At 32.4% G+C, this 21743-nt stretch overlaps 1 protein-coding gene across 1 annotated transcript in view; it reads right to left on the bottom strand.

Annotated features, from left to right (window-relative positions):
- The window catches only part of LOC109608649 (protein amalgam), a 53050-nt gene extending 31524 nt beyond the window's left edge, over positions 1-21526 (bottom strand). Inside the window, exon 1 of the mRNA XM_020025160.2 lies at positions 21313-21526. Coding sequence (XP_019880719.2) covers positions 21313-21364 — 52 coding nt within the window. The 5' untranslated portion in view covers positions 21365-21526. The remainder of the gene's footprint in view (positions 1-21312) is intronic.
- Positions 21527-21743: the final 217 nt, after the last annotated feature.

Raw genomic sequence — 21743 nt, 5'->3', positions numbered from 1 at the left:
TCGCAGAACAATTTCATATCAATTGGAGGCGGAAGCGCATATTGCACTATTCCCCCGAATAATTCCCTGATAGTTTGCTCTCGGGTTTATTTTCGTCGGAGACGATATAAATGGCGTGTCGCGGATAAATGGAATTGAATGGAAACGAAAATGACTTCGAAGTGAAATTATCGACTGAATGTCATTGATTAGCCGACATTATTGAATGTATGGTAAGAAATGGAAGTGTTGTGTTTGTCACGAAAAAAAATAATATTTTCCACCTACACGCGCCTTCATTCATCATCATGCGGAGGGGAAGACAAAACGCATTATGATGATTGACGTCGTGACGGCAAAAGGTGACGGTTACCTTCCTATCTGCGACACGGATTTCGATGTGCAAAGATAAATAAAAGAGGTTTTGGGAGCAATCTGATTCAACGTATCGATCCTCAAGAGGAATCTTCTATAGGTCCGGTAATGAAGTGTAGGGCTTAAACCTTGACCACCTGCTTTTAGTTGATGAGTCGAACCATCTGCCTTTGAAATTAATTAATAAAATCGGTGTTAAAATAAAGATTGATGGCAGAGAGACACATAATCCCACATTTCCATGTGCGAACACTTTCTTGTTGTTAATTATTTACAATGCTGTTTTACAATTAAGCAATGGCTGTAAAGTCTATTAATTTTATTAATTACAATTGAGCATAATTAAATGTAAATATTAATTATTGGAGTGTATTGCGCTACATGTTGGGTTTGGTTATTAAGCCTTCATATGCAGCTGCTGAAATATACATGGAGTGGCAATTAGGGAACTTTAATGGGCTACGGTTTTAAGAATTCAGTGTATTTGATACACAAGGTCGGGTTCAGTTAATATTTCTGTTTGTGGTCGAGGGTGGATAATTAGTGGATGCATTGTATATTTGTTTAGCATGACCAAATTAAATTTACATATTTTTAGACAATTTGAAAAAAAAATTATTCTCTTCTAACGAAGCAGAAGGAAAAATCCCTTAAATCCAACTAAATAGTTTGGAGTGAAACTCAACTCTCAACAGAATTAATTTAGCTTAAAGCTTTACATGTCGTCACGTAAAACACACAGCTATTTATCTCTTAATTATATTCTCCGGATTTGTGATTTAGTTGCTCATCAGCAAATACGGCATTAAAGCCAAGCGAAACGGAGAAGGAGAGATTGAAGCTGCGTCTTAAGACGATCTAGTTGACGGTGTACTTATGATAATGCTGAGTTCGGAGTTACAGTTTATGTTTTTCTCTTTAACAACCCGACTTCGTTTAATTATCTTGGTAACATCACGTATCTTGTACGTTTTAAATTTTATTGGAGAATTTCATATTGAGGAGATTGAGAATTAATCATCCGGAAGCTTCTTATGAAAGTTTCATCTCCCTCGTCTAGAAAACAGATTCATTTTGAACCATAGTGTTCACTTTTTTCTTGTTTGCTGTCGGAGTAAAAATGGCCGCCACAACTAAATAACGTACTTGACACTAACCAGTGATACATGAATTTTCTCCACCAGATTAATGACTCGGAATGTGAACCGTCAATGCAGAAAACTGGAGCCAGATATTTTTTTCCCCGAAAATACGACCATGTCGACGGTGATTTACCGACGTAGGGTGAGGTAGTTTGAATGTACACACGTATTTGTTTCATTGTTGGGAGCGAAAACAGATCAAGTCGGACGGTGTCCATTGTTGTTGGTCGCGTGCAGAACCGCGTGCGACATGAACAGCCGCCTCCATCTTTCCCGCTCCACTAAATCAAACAATTACACCGTCAACAATAAGCGAATCTAGATGTAATCCGTTCAGACGCCCCATTACAAAACGCTCCCGACGCGTTTTGCTCGCCTTGTAATTGCTGATATTATCTGAACTTGGTCAAACGTTGAGTTGAGATCATTGTTCGCTTCACACACTAACCAACTCGGTTTTGATGGGACTGCGGAAAAGTTTAAGGTAATCGCGGCGGTTTACGTTAAACATTTTCATAAGTAAACATTTAATTTGGTATTTCGTTTGTTTTTTATCTAACATAAAACACAAATAAACACGATCGACAACAATTGTTACCCGGCTTGAAATTGATTTAGTGCCAACCTAAAATATAGCGCCGGATTTAAACACCATAGAATGTCTGACCTAGTAAATCGGAAATGCATCTAATATAATTTGAGTGAATTGCGTTGTAAACCAATATAGTAATGTAATTTTGATTAAGGTTGGATGCTCATTAACTAGTTAATAAATAATGACATATGGAGGGTTGTTTTTGGATCCCACGTGTCGATCTATCATAATGGCAGAACGGGCAGTGTTCGTCGGACAGCTCGTTAAATTATATCGCGACTGCCCATTTCGACGCAGCCGTATAATTTAGAGCCGAAAAAGAAAATTGACATTTTCCACATTGGTGCGTGATGGTCCTCGGAACTAGCGGGGCGCAATTTTAATATTACGATTTATTGTATTCATTGTGCCTGGTGTAATTGACTTTTATGTTTAAATGTCATGCGATTCATGCATTTCACAACAGTTTGTTGATTATTTAGTTAATGAAAGGCTATAAAGTGACCTTATCCTGAGACACAAAAAGAACCGGGTACGGTTTTATTTTTTAACGATCCTGTTATGGCGGATTACAAATATTGATTTATAGATAAGGCAGGCACATTCTTTTAATGATTTATGCCTGACATAATCAAGTTTATTTAAAGAGGTCATTGATAATGTACATGTATTTAAACAAATAAACAGGCCTAACACGTGTAATCGATAAGACACTTTTAACCACTACCTATTACAATTTTGACCTTTGCGAATACAACATGATTAATTCCTCTGGTTGTCTGAGCCCCAACGTTTCAATTTCCAAACAACCGAGACGTCCTTTAATGTATCTAAGTAAGTTCCCGAATAGACACTTAAGTGATTGATATTTTTTCACAGTGCATCTCGGTTTTCCTGAATCACTCAACCGTCCAGTTTCTCCTTGTGTCCAATCGATTCCACCTCTGCAAACTGACGGGCAACGATTCCGTTTGATTGCCGAGCTTAAATTATCCAAAGTTTAATTAAGGCAGCGATATTTGCTCTCTCAATAATACTTGTTTGAATGTTTTGTTTTACTTCGGCAAATATTGGTGAAGAAAAAACTGATTTACTATTCAACCACCGGTTGCATCTTTTCTCAACAGATTTTCTAAAGGTTAAACAAGCATGAACGTGTCCAATACAAATAAATATCAAATTACATTAGACTCTAATAGAAGTGAGTAAAATTGTACTCCTTCTGCGTCAAACAGCATATCAACGTTATGGGAGCTCTTTATGGGCTAGTTACGTCCCAAAAGCAAACATTTCGGAAATAAACATTTTTTATTTTTAATGACTCGTCATGTGGTATAGAATAGTTAATATACATGAGTTATAAAGGGACATTTTCAGCAGAAATTAGTATACATATATCTTGTTTTGTGTTTGTAGAGATGAAAAACTAATTACTAAATAAATAGTTGTTAAGCCTCGTACAGACTTGAATACTTGAATACTTGAAGATGCAAGTGTATTAAACTCTGCGTTAAAAGGGAATGATTATATACAATAATATATGAAAAATATAAAGAACTGTCGTAATCTACGCGTCCACAACATTAATAAAAAACAGGATGCATGGGAAGACATTGCACGGAAGATAAATGTAAGTCTCAAGAGGGAAAAAAGAAAATAGAATTATTGCTTTTTTTAGGTCAAGAATTCGTTTCTTTAAATATTTGGAGAAAATGGAAATGTGCTTGAGAATTTACTAAAATAACTTACTTTAAATTTTTTTATTATTATTTCTAATTGAATTTATTTAATTAAAAAAAACATTAAAAACATTATTTAATTGCCAGAATCATTATCAACGTGCTAGAATTACTCGATTAGCATTGGCGTCTATATCCGTAAGAGGGTATTTTTTAACATATATTTGTTAAAAATCTTATTTTAGCCATAAATGCACTGTTAAAATTATATTTGTTTTCACTACTCGATCACAGGATTGACTTGCTCTCGATTTATACTACTAAATTATCGTGAACAATACAAACGCATTCTATTCGGCATTCGGTTTGGTCAAATTGTGACAGCTAAATACAAACGCAAATCTGTGTGAAGCTTTAGAATGAAATTATTATAAGAAGCCAGGCTATTCCTATATTATTCCTAAACTCACCAATTTCATTTCAGGGAGTGAATTACTTACAGATAAAGTTACTTACAGATTTTTTTTTAATTTTTAAGTTTTTAAGTTTTTTATGTTAAGCTTTATTCCTGTATTGTGAAAACTTTGATAGATTCAACTATATGAACTCGTTGAAATAACTGCCTTTACACAGAATTACTTACAATTTAAAAAATATACCTTTATAATTTTTGGAGCATACATATAGCATATAGAGAAACCCGAAATTCCTGTACTGTGAAATTACACCTCCTTTTTAAAAATTATATGTACAGGATGACATAGAACAAACTACAATGCATCACACCACCCTGTAGGGGACCAAAAAATAATAAAGAAGTTCATATATTCTAATGTTCGATCACTACAGTAGATGTTGAAAGATCACAAGATTACTAAGACATTGTTCTTAATTTTTCGCGTTAATGATTGACACTATTTTTGAAATATGTTCGGATTATTACGAATTTTCCAACAGACTCCACAATTCTGTACCATAATTGATCTTTAGACAGAAGAAATCATAGCCTACCTTTTTAATATTGTTTAATTAAATATTTAATAAAAGCCCATTGAAAAAACTTGAAAAATCTGTAACTTAAAAACAAAAAGCGATTGGACATTAGTGTATGAGAGCTTTTTCTATTATTTTTTGTTCCTCTATAGTTGTGGTATGTCACACTGTACATGACAAAAAGATCAACCCAAATCAAAACGTTTCCCATATGCGTGTAACTCGATTAACCCTCGCGTAAAATGAAATCAGGAATACAAATCACCTTGAAATTAAAACACACATTCCCGCCGCGAATCTGCGAACTCCATAATCCGGACAAATTGAAAGTGAATGAAAGAGATTTACGTGCAGGAACGCCAATAAAATTTTAAAACGTTCATTTACGGAAACGTACGTGCAATGAATGGCCCGCGGATTTTTCGACCGTCCTCTTAATTAATACAATCAAGTTAGGGGGGAAAAAAGCCTTAAATGATTTTGCGGCCATGACTGACAAACTGACCGTTAACAAATTCAGTGCTGTTGTGTTTAAGGTTCGGAGGCAATCGCAGGTGTAATTTATATGCTAAACAGAACCCGGTCATTGTTTGTGCGGATTCAATTTACAAATAGGACTAGGGGAGCAGCACTCTTGTAATCTCGGAAAAATGCACGTCAAGCCTGATTGGAGTCAATTCAGACGCTGGGGGTAATTGAATATATGCCCCCCAACAACAACCACCACTGTTGCAAATCTAGCTTCAACTCAAAATGAGTTCGTTTGTTTTGACACAGTTTGATGCAGTGTATGGTGCAATATATATCTTTGTTTTGCCAAAATACATCACGCGCTGATCTAGTTATTACCCTAATTCTCAAAAGTGAATCCGTTAGGTCTTAAATTACATTTAAGTGTAATAAACATTCGCCCGTTCGTCGCATCAAAGAATCATTAATCTAAAACGGCGATCCGATTAAAATACGGGATTACGGCGAATTAAGTTCGCAACTGTTTCGGTTGATTATTGGACCAAAGGCTGGAAGTTACATTTCGCCATAATAACTTTAATATTAGGTTGTAATTTGAAATTGAGATGAGATATTAAGTGGATGCCGACCTCTGGGGACAACGTGCTCCCAATATCAACGGCTAATAAGCAAAGTATTATTAGCCCGGGCATGCTTAAAGGCTAAGGGTAATTGTTTTCGGATACGATCCACAATTAACACGTAACTCCAGTTATTATACATTAGAATTAGATCGTGTGTACTGTGTTTCTAATTATCGATGGCTCCTAGCTGATTGTGTTTTAGTTATGTTCTTTAGGAATTTATCCTATAACGTAGTTAACCCTGGATCAAGTTTAATACGTTCAGATAATTTAGTAGATTATCTTAATCAAATTTTATCTTTGCCATTAGTTTAATAGTATTTACTACAAAATTGATAATGGTAGTACGCAGTACTCCAATTATAATAACATACTTAACAGGAGTTTAAAAATAGAAACTAAACATTTTTCAAATTATTTGTTTCTCCTCTAATAATACCACAAAAAATAAAATGGCGAAGTAGACTTTTTTAATTCTGTATTATTTGTTATACTGTATAATGTAAATCTATCTGATTCAATCAATTTTGAATAGTACCAGAAACTTCTAATAATTGTATATAATTTATTACAGCAGCTAAATGAATCTACATACAGGGTGTTTCATAACCGAAATTTTTTAACCAGATATACACTTCTAATAAAAGTCCAACAGAAAACGAGATAAAAATTGTTAAAGTTTGTAACAACTCTGTACTTCACAAAAGCTGTTCATTGACCTGCAAGCAAACTTGGGTCTGTCTTATCCAACGTTACTTCTTGCTGCTGTTCTCGGAGACGCAAATTATAGACAGCCGTTGTGATCTGTTCACGCAATTCACCGATATTTCGATATTTTGTACTTCCGTACGGTGTACTTCGGTCGAAACAACAAAAAACTAAATAAAAATTGTTTGGGTTACAATAATTGAAGACATTAAGAAGTAAACACTGCATAAAAAAGTTGTAGAGTAAGGTTTCTTATAAACTTTAACATTTTTTATCTTGTTTTCTGTTGGTCTTTTATTTTATTAGAATTTTTTATAAAAAATCGACTTATTGTTTAGAAGTTATGAAATACTCTGCACATACATTAGGGTGAGCCAAAAATATCGACAATTTTTTTAACTCACCGACACTGAAAAATTGGTTCCTAGATATTTTAAAAAAAAAATATCTCCAAAGATTACCTATTAATTTTAAAAGGAAGGTTCTCCTCATCTCCGTTTTCCATTTTTTCTTCAGTCCCATATGGCAAAATCCATATATTGCCATTACTTGATCAGATCAGATCAGTACAGAAAATTTCTATGTATATTTTTTGTAGAAAATTGAACGCTCAACAAAAAAGGTATCTTACAATGTTTTCATAACTCTTGGCGTTTAGAAGATATTGAAGAGCAAAGTTTGAAGAATTTAATACCAATTTTTATTTACTTCTATTATAAATTCTATGTCTCATAGATAAGAAAATAATATAAAATGTCCAATCTATGTTTTTGTGGGAAACTATTTAGAAGATATTCGCATTCGAATTCCAATACGTACTGATTTTATTAGTTTTTTAATAAATATTTTAAATTTATACATTTAAATCATTCATCATTTAAATATAAAGCTTTATTTTTTCTGAAATAGATAATATTGACAAACTTCAGTAGTGTCAAAAACCATACATTACATATCCACATTATACACATTATTTTATTGTTCTTATGACTTATGAACCATTTAACAAAACAAAAAAATTAATTTTACATTCAATAATCGACTGATTTATTTGGAAACATACCTCAAAGTTCAAAACCCGTTGGCCCCATTTTTTTAATTAAAAATTGTCCCTTGATGATTTACGTTTCACAATAAACTGAAAATTAATTATATTTTCTGCTGATATTCGATAAAATACAACGTGACGTTACGCCTCAATTTTTCCACTTTATTAACTTTTATCCAGTGATAAATTATTGCCCCCACTTTTCTATTAATAAAACATATTCCCTTAGTTTTCAATTTGGGCAAGGATCAAAATAAAATTCAACCGGAGCAAAATATTAAAAATAAACAACGCTAACCGGAAAAGTCAATGTACTGTGCACAGCGTCATCGTTTCTCATACCTCATCAACTTCATTTCGTTTAATCAAGGCAATGAGTCTGCGAAACGAATTTATTCGCTTTTCTTTCCCTTAGCTTAAAAATTAACAGTTTAAACTGATTAACACGCCAGTTTTACAACCGAAAATATACGGGCTTAAATGTAGGTAGACCATAATTTTAAATTTACTAAAATATAATACATGCGGGCATCAAGTTATATTTATTTATTGGACAGGTTGTCAAGATGCTGCACATAAATTAATATAAAACTGAACGGTGGGAAAACCGCATCGTGAGAACAACAAATAAACGGATTGATCGGAAAACATTCAATTTGTGACATGGAGGGTGCGAAATCGGGGTGTAATTTCACACTGAAAGTTAAGAATGATACACGAGGGAAACGGGAATAATGGCGGTAATTAAAATTGAACCTACTTATTAACAAATTCGCCTTTAAATTATGGTTTGTAATCGTATGGGGGTGAATAATTTAATGAGGAAGGGTCTATGCCCTTATGCAAGTTTAATTGCTTATCAGTCTTGTGTGTATGCGTGCGCAAGAAATTTTCCCTGTGGATAGTATTTTCACAAGGAAAAAGTAATTTAATTTACTTTGCTTTAATTTAAGGAAGGTTCCAATTAGCAATTTTGCTTCTTCTTCCATTCCGATGTGATAATTAAAAGGGACTAATTGGCGATAACTTAATAATACAGTCTCTCAGTTCGATTCCTAAAAATAGCCTGATTGAATTCCACATTTTCAATATTACAATATTAGCAAATATTAATTCCATCTCGTAATAATATTCATAAAATTTAATTACAAATATTTTAATTGGATGTTACAATATTACACAAATCCTTTATGATCACGTCAGTGTATTCATATAAAGTTTATTGTACTGGTTTAATCAAAATCTCATTTGAATCACTAAAATGAGAGCCAAAATAAAATCAGATTTAATTGTTATTCGAACATAAATGAAAATTTACTATACAAAGTGATATACTATAATTAAAATTGCCGTATTTACTATATACAAAATATAATAAGAATTAATCTCCGGAATTAACTTTTAATTTAAATGTGAAATTTATTTACAATAACTGATTAAAATATGTATGGTACACACAACGAAAATAATGTATGTATGTGTATTTCATTAAAATTAACATCGTTAATTATTAATAATTGGAATAATTGAATTGAACATAGCAAAACAAATATTATTATCAAACTTAATAATTTCCTTGATATTAATAAAATATATAATTAATTTAGTAATAATTCATTAAACAAATCAATTAATCTGTATCTGAACTTTTGAGCTAAATATTTTAATTATTTCACGTACAATCGTCGAACACAATGTTCATTAAAATTAACTTCGTTATTTATTAATAACTAGATTGATGAAATTAATTACAGCAGAGAAAAATAATTTTATTATATTTCATTAAATTAATAATAATTTATAACCCCATTAAACTTGTATAATTTTAAGAAGTACCTTTATATATTAATAAATAAATCAATAGAACTTTTGGACGTTTAAATTTGCAGACCGATTATTTTTATTTATGGTCGTCGTTTCGTTGCGAGCGGCTTCTTAAGTTTACTCCTCGGTAGCAAAAAACGAGTCTTGCAGATGATACTCCATAAAGTTTTGTGTACCGTGGAGGGAAAAACCCTGTGATTTATGTATATCGAAAAGGAAAATTCTACCTCGAGAAATATTCAAAACCGGCAAAGGGTTGACGAATGAAAAAATCGATCGGAAACACGAATTGTTTTGTTGTGTCGGTTTTTTCGAATTGATGGACTTTAACTGACAGTGTCAATAAAGTTACATTAGCCATACGGTGGTATTGACTTTACGGTGCTTACGAGTGCGCTCTTCATTAATCAAAATATTTTGTCGGGTCCGCACGAAAACATTTGAGTTATTGAATGAACCGTAATAAATTAAAAATGGGGGCTGAATTACTGGATCAAAAATCAACATTAGCGTGTCCGTGTAACAAAATATTAAAATAAAATCCCGGAGGAAAATGTAATAATGAGGCGAAGAAAGGGTCATCAACAAGTTCTTCAGTTGCTCATTAAAGGAGGCCATAATGAAATCAACAAAATATTTTTAATAAGACTCGGTCCAATTAAAAGATTAAATTTTGGCGAAACTGACGGAGTCGCATGACTCTTTTAATTACTGTTAATTGTTGGAAATCTTTTGGTGGGGGCGTCTGTACGCCTCGGTAAGCGCTGATCCCGGACCTTTTCTTAATTAAGTCAATTTACGATGGGCCGCTTTCAGACCGTTAGACGGGATGTACCGCATTATATCGGAGATAACATAATTAAATATGTTTCGTTCGCATTTATAAATTTATATTTTTTAACGAGCCCCAAGACGTGCCCCGAGTTCGATTTAATAACCGAATTAGTTTCAGTGTCGGATTAATTTTTCGTGGTCCAATTAAAATAAGAAAAAAAAAATGTTTCAGGACGAGGGCCAGATTATTCGGTAATTAAACAAGTTTGCAAATTTGCTACGATTACTTTTCGGCCAAAAATTCTGTTACGAATTTACACAGATGTGTACAACGCAGGTATTTGCAATTAATTTGTGATAGAACAAAAGCACAATGAGGAGTCGATACATATGGAGTTTCCCTTGAAACAAACCCAATTAAATGAACACGTTGTATGCAGCTTCGGTTAGAAAACGGGGCAAGCAACCGATGTGTGAAAATCCATTCACGTGACAACGATAAAACATACACATATTCGAGGGGTAGTAATATTATGTTCGGTCTGTGTGACAAGTCCATGAATGTCGGACAATTGTTGGGTTTAAATGCGAGGGTGCCTAATCCCTTTTATAGTTGCCAGTGTACACTTCCTACCGCGTATTCGCGTATTCGTTGCATGTGGGGCAAATATTTGCTTTCATTATGAAGCAATATGTCGGCGGTCCGCTTAATTTCCAACTTTCAATGGATTAAAACTTAATGGAGGGCTACGTTTCTTCGTCATCAAAGTATTAAACACTTTTATGGTAAAATATGTCAATATTTTCACACCAGTTTACTACTTTACAAACTTTAATTAGTACGAAAACTCGCGGTTGTTTGTAAAAACGTTTAATAAATATTAAAGCGGACTGATAAAGGTAGAAGGTCAACTCTCTAATTAATTCACAGTATCGATGAATTCATTAAAAGTTTTGTAGAACTTCGCAACCGTATTCGGAACTTTTAATCACCTCACCAATGAATCTAGATTAGTGTGTCAATATTAACTTCACACATCATTATTTATTTATTACTAAAAACTTTTCTTTACCATCATTTATTAAAATTAATTAGTTATTCTTCCCTTTTTATTCTGATCCTTTTCGAAATCTTTTTGTGGAATAATACCTAATGAAAGGAGAAGAAAAACAGAATTTATAATCTACATTGTTGAATTGTCTTCTCCCTTATTTTCTTGTAACAATACGAAAATTCATGCACACGAACCGACAAAACGGAATATAATAATAAATACACTTGTAAACATCCCCATAACGGCGGTTTTATTTTGAAAAAGCGCGAATCGCATCACACAAATAACATCACACTCGCGATACGGTTTAAAACTAACACGGCGTGATGTTTTTATTGTGTGAAATATTCGTTACATTAAATTATTGTTAGAGCCGAATTTCTCCTGACGCTTTTCACTAACTAGACAGCCAAGTGCAGTTTTCGCCGCTAATGCCTAGATAATGTTACACAAATTCTATGCACGAAGACATGTTTTTCATTTAAAATAACTACCTACGCAGCCCAGCTCGTTTATAAAACAAAATGTGGAATTCTCCAAAGAAAAACATATTTAATTGAAGCTACAAACACGAATATAAACGAGAGAAAAACAGATCCGCACAGATTATTCAAATGAAGAAGGCGGCATGTCTGCCTGGTTTGTTTTGGTTTGGATTGACATATTAATCCGGGTTCATTGATTAAAGCGATTAAAAGTTGTCGGAACTGGTAAAAAGTTCTGGACGTTCACAACTTTTAACGAATGCATGTAACGCCATTCAAACATTTAAAACGTTGAATAATTGATATACATAAATATTCCTGTGAATTAAACACGTTTATTTTATAGACGATAATTTAACTACAATATAATATCCGGAAACGGGAACTCTTTTAATGCACCCTCCAAAAACAGACCGATAAATCAACAACCAACGAAATATAAATTTTAATCCGACCCGATTACCATTAATTTACGACGACAACTTAATAATATTGCAGCGCTTAAAGAGTTAGTTCCGAATCGCCTGTATTCTTAAACAGCGATAAAAACGGGCGTTCGGTAAATGAAACCGGGCAATAAACCCGCTCGTATATCAGTTTAGGCAACATTTAAAAACCAGTCATTGTGATTTGCGTGTTTTTTCCTTTCGAGGGTTTCCCCCGAAAAACGTAATTGAATTCAGCCACGACAGGTTACGATGCCATGGAAATATTACAACCCCCGCAGCCCCCGTCGAAACAAAAACGCCATTATTTATTCATTTGGTGCGAGTGCCGGCGTTCTCCAAGGACCCCGAACAAAGCGCTCCAGACATGATTGGAGTATTAATTTTGACATTCGGAACTTATTGTTGCTGTTCGTTTTTACTATGCGGCAGCCACACCACAACTTTTTACTACAAGTCTCAATAAAACCCATATTTTATGAGGAGAATTTTGAAAACTTATTCCTTGCATAAACTGTTTTTCAGTCGTCACATAAAGGGGCAAAAAAGGAAACAAATTGTTTCCCTTAATTATATATTAAGTACGACTGTATTAATCTATTAGGGAAGACGTCTATGTAATGTACGTAACGTAATTTAGACAATTATAAACTTTCCAAATTGTGAAATTACAATGAATCTTGAAGAGAATACCTCAGCTCTAACCTGAACGATGACAAATAAAAGAAAATTTGTTAAAGTTAAAGTATACCAGTCCTTGAAAATGATTTACTCTCTGAATGATGGGCTTAGATATACGTAACCCTTTCAATACTGCGGAGATATATAACTCCATAACCAGAGAATGTTACTGCGAAAAGTATTCGCTTTTAAAGCGCTGGGATGGGACAAAACAGTAGGCTGTGGTCAGTACTTCACAACACGTGTATAAAGGGATATTAGCAATCAAATGGAAAGATACAATAGATGTCTTACTTATGAGCAATTGTTACAATGCTACTATTGATACAGTTCGAAAAATAAAAGATGGTACTACTAAAAATATTGAAAGCCCTGAATCTATAATTTTCTACAATAAATATATGTTAAATATGTAAATATATAAATACGGTCGAAAAGATAGGGCAGGGTTTCAAAGAATGTCAAAGTTTTTGCAAATGTTGGAGATCATCTTCCAGTTGAAAAAGACGTCCGAAATGATGCATAATATGTCAGTCCAGGAAAATTGAAATAAGGACTAAAATCATTTGACAAAATTGTCAAGTAGTAGTTACGTATCGATTGTTTTACACCGCACCATACATAATGTAACAGTTTTAATAAAAATAAATAATTTCTACTCTTGAATACCTAAATTTGAGGTCTGATTATTTACTGTTGAGATATATTTATCCCATAATTAAACTACTGCAGGGACACATGTGTCCCAAAGCATTTTTTCAAAAACCATATTTTTTAAAAATCGGAAATTATGTAAACATGTTCCTTTAACTATTTACAGCACAGTTAGATCAATTATATAGAAATATCTTCACTGGCCCAAAGTCGTACTGAAAGAGTTAAATAGAATATTAACCTAAATATTACAATATTATAAAAATAAACACTAATGTAAAATGATGAATATTAGAACGTATTTCATAGCATATTAGAACATAATTCACAATAAGTATTTGATGGAAACGACGTTATACATTGAAAATAAAAACTAACCCCAGAACTCAAATAATGATATTCGTGCCAGCATCAATTTTTACGAATATATAAATCTAGATCATATAAAAGCAGATAGACACGTAATAAAATAATAATAACATACTAGGCAACTTACCCTTTAAATGGTGGTGTAACTCGAATTAATTAACTCCCTTTTCATTTATTTCCAATTTACTCATTGGTTACGTTTATCCAGAAATAAGTACTATATGCAAAATTCGTTTTCTTCTTTACTTATACCGTTACCACATACATATATTCGAAAAATTAATAAACTTTTTGTGGATAATTACATTTTTTATTTCTAAAAATATTAAGCATATTTTGCAAATTAATATATTGATTAATAGAAACTTGATAACCATTTATAAATAAAAAGAATATCAACCGTTATGTATTATACAGCTAAGTCAGTTTAAACCTTTATAAACAGTAGATATATAGTTAAAAAAGCTGTAAAACTTAAGTAACGTATTTAAGTAAGCACATAACTTAAGTTTCCTAAATTGTTCTGAATTCAATAACTTCTAGGCAGTTCAAATCTTCCTTAACAGTAAACAATTAAAAACAATTGTTAAGAATTTTATAAATTGTATGCATGATGTAAAAATTTCATACAATTATTTATAACGTCTATTTTGAGTAAGCGCAAATTGCACGCTTCTTTCACGTTCATACATTATAGTATCCAAATTGTTTTGAATAAACTTAACGTTCCCCAGCACTTTAAAGTAAAAATATTGGTAGGTAACTTCGAAGAAACCCATAATTCCTGCTGTGCACACATTAAACTCTTCTACATCTTAAAGCTCCGACGGAGGGCAGTAATTTTTCCGGTGCGGTTCACTCCTGCAACGTCCATCGGAAAATTCATTGCCCTTTTTAAAATATTGCAGGCATAAATATTGGACGACTCCTTGGAATTATGGCCGCATAAAGAAACCGTTTGGTCGTTGGTGTAATTATGGTTTTCTGATGAAGTTCTAATTTCTCAGCAATTACGGAAATTAAATTCTCATTACCGGACCAAAAGGGATGAGAACAATAAGTGAAAAAACCCTTTGCGTTGATGGATTTTTAATATACGCTTCGTTTAATTCACTTTAGTTTATTGCGGAGTGCATGCAATAAAACAGCCCAATTTCCATAACAAAGATTTCACTATCAATAAACTTATGTTATAAATCCGCAAAAATCCAATACGACAAAAAATGTGACCCTACGGCCGTATTCACTTGATCTCTCACTTCGACACAGATGTTGCGGGCCCTTTTTCAGCCGCTAATCCAAACATAATAGTACATAATTCCGAAAATAAACACCTCTAGTTTTATTTTCCATCCCCTTTCATTACACAAAAGCACTTATGAATTATCTATTTCACTTAATTTTTTCAGAGCGTCCCGGGGCGGCACATCTGCACGATTTATTGCCCAGCAAACACTTTACTCGATTTAAATAGGCGCAAAAGGAACAATTCGAGGAGCACTCCAACTGTTTCGAGTGACGCGAGACAAAAGCGATTTTTTTAATGTGCCCTTAAGAGGTTTCCACAAATGCTTCGTGCGTTCGTAAATAACCGACCCGCAAATTATTAATACTACAAGGGACGGTTTAATATTACATTAGGGTGAGTCACAATTCGTTTTGGTGTGGAGTAGACCATTTTTTGGCTGTATTGAATAGTAAAAAGTAAACACAGGGGTGTGGTTAATGCTACTTTGTATTGATGGATGTATTTCAAGCGACCCTCCATGACAATGGAATTGTTGTCACAATTGGATTTGGATGAATGACGAGAACAGGAACGTGGAAATATCTCAATAGTGCAACTGATGTAGAAAGATTAAGTTGTAGGGAGTCTGCAAAACGTTTTCCTGCAGGGAAAACGCCGATAAGTGTTCTTTACCAGTTTGATACGTGACAGGAAAGTGTCTTGAATTTTTTGTAATTGTTTACATGATATCTAGGAAATGTCTAACATAAACACGCCTGTCTAAGTATTAAAATAAAAATATCAATGTTGACTGAAAGAAATGGATAAAAAACAAAAAACTTATACAACTTAGATTATGTACAATTAGCGGTGATTTTTGTCAGTCCACATTTAGCTAACATTAAACTAATGGCCCTTCTTTTAGTGTTATATCGATTACAAACGCAATTAGAAAACATTTGTTCCAAACCAAGCCGACCTATTAATTCACGTGCCGACAAAGCATCGAAATTAACACGAGTTTAAGGGTGGAAGACAGGCATGCATTCGCTGTTACTGAGCTCAGAATCATTCGCACCCCTTCACGCAACACCACATGGTCTCCGCTCCCGCACATACCCCGACCTCTCACGCGTGGTGAACGCGTGTAACGCTAATTTTTGACACGGGACGGCCCGTGTATAATTAATAGGGAACACTTTACGGAACATCGACTTCCGTTTTAATTTGGGCCGAATTAAAACCGATCGTAAATCACACAGAAACAATAGGCGGTCCGGCGCTGCCTAATTGTTGTTAGCGGCAAAACAGAAGTTTTTGGATGAGTAATAGTTTCTATGGCCAGATGATAATGGAAGAGCACTAAACAAAGATCACGGTCGTGGCTTACTTAATATAATTTTATCTGTGTGTGAAGCTAAACATGTGAATAAAAAAACTATTCTAACATGTTTCAAAAGTTAACAACAGTCTTAATTGTATAATATACAAAAATATTTATGATTGTCTGTATAGACTAATGTGTATAAAACTTTTAAGAAATTTCACAGTTACCTTAAGTGAATATAAAATTGGTTAAGGAGTCTTAAGACTATTAAAATGTTAATTGCATATACAATTATTATAAGTTTCTCAGACCTCTATATCGTACACATAACTGTTTATGAGGTTTAAATGTATACAGAGTTGGCTATGTAGTTCACAACTTTCTCAGTTGTACCATATACACAACTGTTTAGGAAGTTTCACAAATATCTTTATTGTATATAAACTGTTAAAGAAGTTTAAACTTTCTTAAATGTGATTTAATTTGCCTAGAAGTTTCACAACTCTTTATATATAAAACTGCTGAATTGTATAGGTTTATACTATAAACTATTTAAAAATAATAATGTATTCTGTGACACGGTGTGCTATTTAATGAACAATCTTAATCTTAATTATTTGTAGTTAATGTGGAAAATAATGCATTATTTTTGTCCCCACAAATTGGGTATCAGTTTTGTAAATTGTGTGCAGAGAATGAGGGTAACCCTCGAGATAAATATCGGGGTAAAGAGCTGACGGTTCTTGTCGCCTTCGCCGTCTAAGCTTTATCGGACATCTGTCAATTTGGCACGAGCCGCGGATTACACGACTCGTAAAACTTGCGAGCGTTGTTTCAAGTGCAACATCAGATATGTAGCGTAGTCATGGCCTTTAACAATGGATTTAATTTCCATTAAACAATGAAACGTCTATTGGCCGATACGAAATATCTTTAATTAAAATCGTGGACTTTTGACACACGGCGAACATAATTTCGTGGGCTTTAATTGAAAATTGGACGAAAGAGGAACACACACAAATCGAAATTAAAATCAATCAACCAAGTAATTAGCAAAATAACTGTTTCATTATTGGGGCCGAGTTCGCCGAGGCAATTTCGGGTCGGGGTTAAAAATCGCGACTGGTCAAAATCTGGCAATGGCAGTTCGCAGTTCAGTTGGTTGCGGATTAATCGGGTTTAACGCGGTAATAAAAATATTAAATTTGCGTTTGCCCTACGCCCGAATTACTCCGACCCAGTTTTAAATATTGATATTTCCGATACGCCGGCCCGGCTGGGAACTTTTTAGCCACAATTTTAAAATATTCATTTACCAGTCAAACATGCTCATTGTATATCCAGATGTCGAAACGCACAAATTAGGTTTTTAATAGCTCAAATCGTTGACAGCGGGCTGAAATATATCGTGTAAGCCGTTCGGCGTTTAATGAACTGTTAAAAAATAATGTCGGCACTGTTTTTAAAATATGGGAACGGCACATTGGACAGGATGTTGTAGGGACATAAAAGGGTGAGATACGACGCACTATTTCGACTGCGAAGTGGTTGTTTGAGTGCCAGAAAGTTTCGAATTAATCGGTTTTTAAATGGGATCATGAATTTTAAACTCGGGAGTTGCGTCCGAACTGGTTCAAGGTTTTGTACTGGAGCCAAAAATATCCATTTTTTGTTTGTCAAAAGAAATAAATATTGATTAAGGGTGGCGAATTATGTCAACAAAATAAATTAAAACATTACACAATATAGCAAGATTTTGATATCTTCTGATTGTAGGCGTTAATATTAACCAATAATTTCATAATTTGTGTTCAAATTTCCGTTTTATAAAATTCAAATACATAATAAAATTAATGTAATTTGTTAATTTATTGTTTAGATTAAAGATTAAAAAAAGAATCAAATAAGTTTTAATGTGAAAAAGTCAGTAAGTCATAGTTTCAAATAATTAAAAGATTTTTATTCACAAATCTAAAACGAACAAAAAATTGATTTTAATTTTTGATTTCAGTTCAAGTAAACATCATCAAATAATTTCCACTCCATTCGACAAAATAAACTCATAATGCAAAATTGTTATTACAAACATAAGGGTTTTATAGCCGCTTATTAAAATCATCCCAAATAAACGTTAAAAATGAATATTATTTTGTAAAATACGGTGTTCATGTTTTCCAGTAAATCCCTCATCAAACTTTTTATGCACGTTCAGAATTTAATCGTTATCCAATAATAATTATTACTTTAATTTTTAATTAGCATAAAATTGTTTGTTTGCATTTAATTTTACGTACAACTCGACCACAACGTTTTAATTCGTAATTAAGTTTATTATAAAATTACGTGTTTTGTTTTTTCATAGGGAAAATGAAAATATCCGAATTTTTCGAATATATTTTGTCAGGTGAAAAATAAATTGAGGGAATTAATTGAAACAGAATTTGTAATTTTATAAATGCATTACATTCATTTATAATTAAATTGGTTTTAATAACGCCATAAAATATATTTAAATATTTCATTTGTCCACTGAATTGATTGATTATAAATTAACAATTAATAGTAAACTAAAATTTAATTGACAAATTATATTATAATTACTAATTTTCAAATATATGTAAGATTAAAAAAATGTATTATTAAATATTCACAATTCCGTTTTTCAATCAACATACAAAAAAAAAATCAATTTCTTCAGATTAAAAAGAATATTTGTACAGAATCAGTAGAACATAAAAACGAAATATATTTTTAAAAATTAATATTAAATAAGTACGTAATGAATTAAAATCAAATCACTAGTTGTTCCCGCAGTTAAACGAACAAATTACAACAAATACTAAGTAAAAAGTATTTTTTTTTTTGTACAAAACTCCGTTGAAGTTATTATTATGTTTGTATAAAGTTTACTTTTTTTTCTGTCGAAACACCGATTTACCGTGACAATAAAACTATTTGTGCGAGTCCGGACTTCTGTATGGACTTTGTAAATTGCGCCCTAAACATCGTGAAAGGTACAGCCCCGGCAACTTTTAAGTCTATCCAAATTCCTTTAAAACTTTAACAAACGTTTTTCGCCCTCCTTTTAAAATCTTATTCGGGGATTATTTGTCCAGACGTTTCGACTTAATCGTGCAACTCGAAACCCTACACCTTCATTAGGTACATTAGGTATAAATATAAAAAAATAATAGTAGTAATTTAATTTGCATGTTACGGGGTGGATAATGGGGTGGAAAAATTTATATGTATATTCGGAGACAGATGTTTGCGCCCGGTTGTAATTAAGGCAGATATTAGGACCATGCGATTGATCGACCCCGACAGAGGAAATTATTAGGCCAGTTACCGTTGCCGTTAAACAAATGTTATGTCCAATCGCAATAATGGATTGAAAATTCCAAAACATTCATTACTCCATTTCTTATATAAATCAATCATAACAGTCAATAAATCAAATTGCTGTGCCGTCATAAAACAAAATGATTTCGAACCCCTCATAAAATCTGACTTGTATAAACTTTACAACAAGGGATCATTGTAAAGAAATAGAGTGAAAGTGTCGTGTTTGTTGTGAATAGTGGATGTTTATGAGGCGCTTCAACCCGTAAGATGTAAACATGCCACTCAACAGTCCGGGACGATGTTAATTAAAAAGTGAAAAGTGTGTCGGCCGAACGTGATTCTGTGACTGACGTCCGTGACAGACTCAAATAAAGAAGGATCAATCTCAGATGTTTGTATTTTAATCCAGGCTGCTACGGACAATGGAATAATGTTTTCTAGACGCGGAGGGTTAATTAAAAAATTCTCTAATTGGAGTAGAAAATTTGGAGTTTTGTACAAACATTTATAAAATTTATAATGAGGTCTAAAGGAAAGTGAATCTAAGAACCTACAGTTGAAAAGGAAACTGTTAATACCAAACCCTGATTTAAAATTAAAAAGGCAAAAATTCCAACATATTAATATATTTGAACTCAAGTTTCACAAAACAGATGTTTTGAATATTATATCCTTAAAATTGGAAAGACTATTTTTGTATAAAATCAAAATTATTAAATACATTTATTATTTAAAAAATACAAATATTTAATTAATTTATTTAAATCAAATTTATTTAACTTTGTAAAGTTAAATAATATAAATGCATATTTATTTTGTAAAACGAATTAATTTTATTATATATTTTAATTATAAGTTTTATAATTAATCTTATTAAAAATATACCAAAAAATTAAATTGTCACACATAACTGATTTGATAAAAATTTTGAGGTAGAAGTAAAATCAGAAGCAATCCTGAAAAATTGTTCGATATTGCTTAATTAAAAAATGATGCGAAGTTAAATTTTACCTACTAAAAATTTTATTTAATTTTATAAATTTAAAATTTTTATTACGTAAAATTGATATGATAAAATTGAATTTTAAAATTAACAAAAAACAATTGAATTTTTTAATATTTATAGAATTATTTAAAATGTCACATAAAAAATATATATGGATTTAAGCGGTTAAAAGTTAAAATTAAAAATATAATAATAAATATAAAATTAATTTTTTAGTATTCATAAAATTATAAAAAAATACTGTAAAAATGAATAACTATTAAATTCAATTAAATTTATACATTTTTTTATAAATTCTGGCCAATTAATTTAAACATATTTATTATGTTATTTTTAAATAAAAATCAAATATGGTTGATATATTTTTTCAATTCGTCAAATAAATTATTTATATTCTTATAAACACTAATAGAAAATGTGCGGGGACAATTAAATTATTTTATAAATATTTTTTAAAATTACTTTCGGTATTTTATTCAACCTTGTTTGATGATAAAAATCTTACCTTTGACAAAACAAAGCCCGAAGAACAAAATCACTGCCGAAAGTCCCTTCATTGTTGCCCCAAGTTTACAATAAAACAGTCGCTAATCCACAAAACAGTCACCAGAAAAAATTCAGAAACCACAGACAAAATAGCAATGGTCCAGGAAAATAACCGCTGAACAAGAACTTGCGACAAACGCGTGCGAATAAAGCGCTCTCTACCAACCAGTTCGGTTTCGAGGTTCTCGGAACAAGGATCGGGGAAACACTGGAGGGCCTCGCGCGTCTCTTCGTCGGTATCAACAGTTGAGGGACGGACCTGCGCGCGTACCCCAACGTGTTGATGCCGTCGCGACGCTGTCCTTTTATTTTTATGATGTTCGGGGACCCACGTCTTTTTCGCCCAGAAGAAAATTGATTATTATCTATGCTTGTTAGCATCATCATGTT

The sequence above is a fragment of the Aethina tumida genome, chromosome 1 (genome assembly GCF_024364675.1).
Source record: "Aethina tumida isolate Nest 87 chromosome 1, icAetTumi1.1, whole genome shotgun sequence".
NCBI classification, from domain to species: Eukaryota; Metazoa; Arthropoda; class Insecta; order Coleoptera; family Nitidulidae; genus Aethina; species Aethina tumida.
The sequence above is the reverse complement of the archived record's forward strand: the minus strand, read 5'-3'. Positions and strand labels throughout refer to the sequence as shown.